Source organism: Elephantulus edwardii, unplaced genomic scaffold (genome assembly GCF_000299155.1).
Source record: "Elephantulus edwardii isolate Elephantulus edwardi_28Jun2011 unplaced genomic scaffold, EleEdw1.0 scaffold00577, whole genome shotgun sequence".
Lineage (NCBI taxonomy): Eukaryota > Metazoa > Chordata > Mammalia > Macroscelidea > Macroscelididae > Elephantulus > Elephantulus edwardii.
Window position 1 is genome coordinate 157,136 of NW_006400327.1, and position 7,476 is coordinate 164,611.

General features: G+C 38.7%; 1 protein-coding gene across 1 annotated transcript in view; it reads left to right on the forward strand.

Moving 5' to 3' along the window:
* LOC102851697 (zinc finger protein 18-like) overlaps positions 1 to 7,476 on the forward strand; it is a 30,907-nt gene that overhangs the window by 14,116 nt on the left and 9,315 nt on the right. Inside the window, exon 6 of the mRNA XM_006903350.1 lies at positions 3,284 to 3,906. Coding sequence (XP_006903412.1) covers positions 3,284 to 3,906 — 623 coding nt within the window. The remainder of the gene's footprint in view (positions 1 to 3,283; positions 3,907 to 7,476) is intronic.

The following is a 7,476-nucleotide window of genomic DNA, read 5'->3' on the forward strand; positions in this document are numbered from 1 at the left end:
TCCAATTTTGCCAACACCATTTGTTAAAAAGGCTGTCGTTCCCCCACTTCACTGATTTCATCTCCTTGTCAAAGATCAGTTGACCATAGATAGATGGGTTAGTCCATGGTATTCTCAATACTCTTCTCCAGCACCACAGCTCAAAGACATCAGTTCTCCTTCTGTCCTCCTTGGTCATTATCCAACTCTCTGATGCTTAACAAGTGATTGTGAAGACCATGGCCTGTATCAGACGCACCTTAGTCTGTACAGAGTTAGGATAAGAAATATGTTTTAATGTTTTCTGAGAATTAATAGATGTGAATGCTATATTAAGCCCAAATTATTTATTTTTTTTGCCATACCTTCATGACAGAAAAGCTTTCTGGTGGTACAATGACTAATGGTGGCATTTGTGTATTTTATAGATCTATCATTTGGTGCATATATGTTGACCAAGGTTATGTCTTCTTGATCTATTGTATCTTTAATCAGTATGTAATGCCCTTATCTTTTATGGTGGTTTTCATTATGATTAGCATTGCCACAGTTGCTTTTTTGTGGATGCCATTTGGTTGATGTATTTTTTTCCAGCTTTTGCTTTTGAGTCTGTCTTTCCATTTTTTAGATGTGGCTCTTGTAGGCAACATATTGATGAGCTTTTTTTGTTTTTTTAATCCATTCTGCTACTCTTTTTATCTTAATTGGTGCATTTAGTCCATTCACTAAGTGTGATTATTGTCAGGCCAGGTTTTACCATTGCCATTTTGCTGTTTCTTTTTATGTTGTTTCTGGTTACTATGGTCCATCCACTTTCCTTTGGCATCACATTGTCTTCTAGCTTGCGTGGTTTCTGCTGAGAAATCAGAACTTGATCTAATTGTTTCCCCTTTGTAGGTGACTCTGTTTTTCTCGTGCTGCTTTTAGTATTTTATCCCTATCTTTTAATTTGGAGAAATTGACTATGCTATGTCTTGCTGTTTTTCTTTTTGGGTCTAGTCTATTTGATATTTACTGTGCTTCTTGAATGTGGATTTCCCAGTTCTTCAAAATACTTGGGAAGTTTTCTTCTAGTATTTCTTCGACAATTTTCTAAGTAACTTCCCTGTCACTCCCATGTTCTGAAATTCCAGTCATAGGTATGTTGTTCCTTTTGATGTCATCCACATGATTCTAATGTTTCTTCATTTTCTTTACATCTCATATCTGATTTTTCATCTCTGCTTTTTCTTCTTGTATGTTTTCAGTGAGACTCTTGTCTTCCAGTTCACTGACTCTCTGTTCCCTCTCTTCAGTTCTACTTTTTTGTCCCACCAGTGTGTTGGACACTTCTGCCATTTTTGTTTTAATATTCTTGATGGCATTTTCATGCTTTTCTTTTATTTCCAGTGTTGGCTGTACTCTCTCTGTCTTGTGATGATTTTTAAAGTTCTTGTACTTTTATCTATACTATCAAGTCTTTCTTCTAACTTTTGCATTTTCTTTTGAAATTGTTCAAGTTGCTCCTCATCAAGATATTTCTTCTGGATTGCTATGTCTGGGGTATTTGCTCTCTTACTGGCTTCCATTGTTTCTTCCATCATTTGTATCTTCTGTAGCTGTTCAAATAACTCCACATCAACATATTTCTTCTGGTTCTCTTTATCTGGGGTATTCATTGGGGCTGCTTTTTTAGGAGAAGGGTTGTTTTGGTTTTTCTTGATGTCTGAGGGTAGTAGTTTTTCCAGTTGGGAACCTGAGGATGTGGCACTGCTGAACAAAGAACAAAGAGAAATAGCGAGGCACAAAGGATCAAGGCAAAAGCCAAGACCCTGAATGTTTATTTCTCTCAGCATATATAGAAAATGCAAGCATTCCATTACTATCAAGCTTCTTGCTACACAGCAGTTATCTGATTTTAAAAAACCTATTTTCAATACAATTGGAGCCTTATAATGATTTGCCCAGAAAATCCTAACAAGCACACACAAAACTTCTCTCTCTTTTCTGCAAACTCTAAGGAAAGTAACTTCTCATTAATCTATATTTTCCGCAAACTGTCAAGGACATTAGCTTCTCATTAATTAAGGCTTCACAGCTGTTCTTCTCTCTTTTGTGAGGTCTTGTGAATGGACTCTGTTTTCCTGGGACACATCTGCATGTTTGTCCAGGTAGCTGTGGTCAGCTATCTTCCTACTGAGTGTTCTCAAAGAAGTATTCTGGACTTTATAGATGCTAGAAAGTCAGCCGAGATACAGTGCTTATGCTAGAAAGTCAGCCGAGGTACAATGCTTTCAGAAACCCTCACAACTGAGGGAGACTGCTGCTTTCTTTACATTATGTGAGTCTTTTCTTAGTAGATGTCAGGTTGTTGTAACCAAATAATGTCCCAGGGTATGGCAAAGTTTTGTGAAGGACCTATATATTGGTGCTTCCCTATTGGTGCATCTGGAAGCAGGATGACTCTTGCCCTCCAGAAACCATGACTACACTTGGCTGGTTTTGCTTGAGCTTAAGAAATCCCATGTGATGTAGCTAGGCAGCTGTGTTCAAGACCAGAGTACCTGTTGTATTGGTGCTCCTGGCACAGGACAGCAGGGCAGTGACAGGCTGGTTTGGTCTCCACACTGTGGGCCTGTCTTGTGTAGTGCAATGGCAGCTCAGTGTCATGCATGGTGGAATTTGATTAATTGTTTGATTATATGTGAATGGGAGAATGTGTATTAAACTTATGAATGGCCTATTTACTTTATATTGATTCAAGCTTGACAAAGAACTGTATTTGTGATACAGGTCCAGTTATGTGGGAGAAAAGAAAAGGTGTAGCTTTTGGAGGAAACAATTAGGAAACAAATGTCATTTATTCCTGAAGTTGTCAGTGAAGTTGATTATGGTGTTCTACTATATATTTTTGTGCCTCCTCAAAAATTGTTAGTAAGGTTTCTCTTTAATATATAGCCAAATAAGACTAGTCATTTAATAAGAACTAAACCGGTATGTTAATAATGTAATTTCCCTCCCCTCCCCCCCCGCCCTGTGTATTATGAAAGTATTTATTTGTGGAGGAGCCAGTAAAGTTCCTATGGGCTTTTATTTGCTTTTCAGAAATTCTCCTCTACTCAAGAGTGAAAAACTTAATCTGGAATGTAGGATAAGCGAATACAGTGCCAGGCCTTCAGTATGGATAATAGTTTCTACCCCCTCATTTATGTCCTCTTGGTAAAAATAATCCATGTTTTATGATAACTCCTTTACTTAATATATAAAGGATAAGACAGAGTATAACATTTTACTACAGTATTTCAGATCCTCTTTCTTCTTTTAGGAGACAGACAGGAAAATGGCAAAGATAACCTAAACTTGGAAACCTCTTGGGACCAGAAGCCTCCAGATGCCCCTTGTCATATTTCAGGAGAGCCCCATCCTCAGGGATCTTTGAATGGCTTCTTTGGTGAGAATGAACAGAGATGCTCTGGAGAAGGAGATTATCTCCCTAAGATGGAAGGACACCTCCAAGGTGAAGAGAGAGGGCAGCAGCTCTCTCCTCAGGAAAGAGTTTCTGGGAAACAGCTGGACCAGCATTTGCCTGATTCTCATGCAGGAGATCTGTCTGTGCTATGTCATGAGGAGAAGCAAGAAGCCCCCCAGAAGGACCAGCTGAGACCTCCCTTGACCCCAAAAATACCCACCTGCAAAGAGTGTGGGAAAACCTTTTATAGGAATTCTCAGCTTGTATTCCATCAGAGAACTCATACTGGAGAGATGTATTTTCAGTGCCCCACCTGTAAGAAAGCGTTTCTACGGAGTTCAGATTTAGTGAGACATCAGAAAATTCACACAGGAGAGAAGCCTTGCAAGTGTGACCATTGTGGGAAAGGCTTCATTGACTCTTCTCGATTACGCCACCATGAGAAAGTCCACACAGGAGAGAAACCGTATAAATGTCCTGTCTGTGAAAAGAGTTTCATTCACAGATCCCAGTTTAATAGGCACCAGCAGGTCCACACAGGAGAGAAACCATATAAATGTCCTCTCTGTGAAAAGAGTTTCATTCAGAAATACACCTTACATAGACACCAGCGGGTCCACACAGGAGAAAAACCTTATAAATGTCCCTTCTGTGAAAAATGTTTCAGTCACAAGTCTACCTTTAATATACACCAGCGGGTCCACACAGGAGAGAAACCCTATAAATGTTCTCTCTGTGAGCAGAGTTTCATTCGGAAGGCCACCTTAAATAGACACCAGCTGGTCCACACAGGAGAGAAACCCTATAAATGTTCCCTCTGTGAAAAGAATTTCATTCAGAAGTCCAACTTTATTAGACATCAGATGGTCCACATAACAGAATAACCTTATAAATGTTCCTGCAGAGGGAATAGTTTCAGCAGGAGCTAAAATTTTGATACACAACAGAGATCCCATTTGGGGAAGAAGTCTTCTCCATAGCCAGACTCTTAGCTCTTGTCTGTGTCTGTCCAGTGACAAATACTGAGATTTTAGAATCACCTGAAGAATAACATCTGTTCTATTACTATCTATTCTCATGAATAATAAGAGAACCGGCAGTTGTCTTTGAACTTGGGAAGCTAGATTGGGCTCTTGGAATGAACTTCGTTCTTGTTTAATGTCTTCTAACAGAAGCTGTGATTACTGTCTACAGGAACTGAGCTCAACCCTTTATAACTAAGATTCCAGAGCATGTCTTTCCGATAACGAAGTGCAAGCACATATAGAGGATTAAGGAGCTCATGTGTGCTCTTTGATGGGTGGGTATAATGTGAACTTGATGTGCCGTTTCTTCAAATAAACTCGGTGGAGTCACTTCTCCTCTCAGTTGTGTCTGAAATGTTCACTCTGTGTTGATTTACATTGAAAATGTGTTTTCTCCCCAAAGACCCCAAATGAGAGTTAAATTCCTTGGTAAGACTATAGTCAGACTCTTCCTTTTAAATATGGTCACTGAGAAAATGTTCCCACTGAACTCCTTAAATGTGAGTATGGCAAAGAGTGAGGTCAGCATGGGGATAGCCATTTCTGACCTTTATTAACTCTCCAATGGGTAAGTGTCCTCATCAAGTGCATCTACAGTACAAAACCAATTCTTGTGAATCAGACATAACTCCATACTCCTGCTCCTACTTCTAAGTCCAACACCAGTCCTATTGCTCTCCAGGAACTGAAGTCCATTGCAAACAATAGCTACACACACTTCTCAGAACAATTCACACCAGTATGAGGTTTATTTGGAAGGTGAATTGTTTACAACTCACATTTGACAATAGTGAATTGTGCTTGCAGGCCTTTCAAGTCTTGTACCTTTAGGGCGGTGCTAAAAAGCTCACTTAGTGCTTTTAGAAACATGGCGCTGTAGAAGGATGTTTGGGCAGACTTTAGTCTGACCAACAAACACCATGGCAGGCAATCTGCTTGTGTTTTATGCATCCTGTGCCTTACTCTGTTGGTCAAGAGTTTTGATATCATGGTCTTATTCTACCTGGTTTGTGAATTTACTAATTGCTTGAAAGGACAGGGTTAGGACTTAAGGAAGTTTGGAATGTTTTTGTTTTAGAGGATGATAGTGTGCTAGGAACTGGCCTTTGCAAGAAGAGTACAGGGACTTTTTTCTTAATTTTCCAAAAAGGTTCTTATTTATTTCAGCTTTAATTTCATCTTGTAACTTTTGAAGAAAAAGTACATATTTTTCTTATAATTCTCCACTCATTATATGTTACACTTTTTATCTTCTTTTTTTTTTTTTTACTTTGATGTTCTTGAGTATCTAGCAGAAAGAGACAGAGTAAGGAGGAGGCTGTTTGGTTATGGGTGTTTCTATAAGTTTTTTAATTATCCTCCTTGTACAAGGTATGTTACAACAACAAGTACTAAGACCTTAAATACAATAGTGATACCAGAACAGAAGTCATTAATCTTTTCTGTTTTTCTAACTTTAATTCTCTGAGATTAGAAAACGGATTATTTACACTTGAGTTTTTAGTTAATTAAGTTGCTAGATTGGTTCTTTTTTTAAGGCTTTGGTAATGGTATTAGCTGCAACAGTGTTGGGGATAAAGGTACAACATTCGTTCTAATCATTATGTACATGCTACTTGGAGAAACACTTAACTGAAGGAACTTTATGGGATAAAATCCAAGGATCCTGGGCTGGAGTTTTGTGAGAGGGACAAACACTGTCTAGAGTAAAAAATTAGGCAGGTGCATGGGCGCAAGATGAGGTGGCCACATTAGGTTAGCAGCATGAGGCAGCTATGGAAGCCCTTTAAGTACTGTGTCTAAACAAGGAAGGCTAAAGGCCGTATGACCTATGTATCTTAGCTGTGGATACCCATGAGTCTGGCTAGGATCCCAAGAATAACCACAGCTGCATCCTTGGGGAGTCTATGGATTCATTCTGCTCCAGACAAATAGCCAGTTCTCTGGAAGAGAGCATGTAGTCCGGAGATAAGTAATGGACACATTAAGAGACATAAGTAATTATTACCATACTTTGGCCCTAAGTGAAATGGATATCATATAATTTACTTGGTAGTAGTCTTTGAGCATCTTCCTTGTTATATTACTGTCCAAACTTGTCCAAGAAAAATGTCCTTAAATACAGTAATCTACTCTGATAGTTTAAAATTTTGCTGGTGCAGCAGTATGATGGAAGCCTTCTTCCTGTGGGATCTATAGCTCCTCCTCTTCTCTCTACTGACTTTCTTCTCAGCCTCTTCTTTAACCTCTCTGTTCTTTTCATTCTCTCCTCTGGGAGTCTCACATGCTGTTTGGGAAGTGGGGACAGCGACCATTCTACTTCCTGCTTGAAGGGGTTGTAGTTTTGTGAACAGAAGTTACACTCCTTTGGATGGAGACTGATTCAGGGGACCACACAAGATCTGGGTGCTAATGCTAAGTTCTGTGTCTAGACTATTTGTAGTGTGTTCTGAATTTAAACTTGGAAAGCATGTTAAAAAGACAAGATCTTAAAGTATTTTGAACTAAGATAAAACTTTTAAGATTAAAACTTGATTTGCCTAGATTTTCTCATTTTAAAGATTATGCAGAACAATTCAGTGTTACTTAAATTTCCCTTTTTCACTTTTACTTTCTAGCGACTTCCTCGTAACATTCTAGTCATTTAATTTTACTGTCTTGAAAAAAATACTTTTTCCTTTCAGACTAAATTTTCTTTTCCTTCTAGAAGAGTACCACTCTTATTATCCTTTTACTCAGCCACAAATTTACACACACTTTCTTATGCCTTCTACAACTGTTGAATCAGTTCTCACAAACTCTCATCCCTTCTACAGTGATTTATAGATGAAAGTAAGTTTGCACTTTGGCTTCAGGCAACGTACAGGTTTCACAGCCTTTAGGAGTTTTACTAACATTTTTTATTTTTTAAACTTATAGAGATTCATGGTTCAAGGACTGCAGCCTACAATATGGATTGAGGCTCAATGTCAAGAAGACAAAGATTCTCACCACTGGACCAATTGGCAGCATCAGGATGGATGG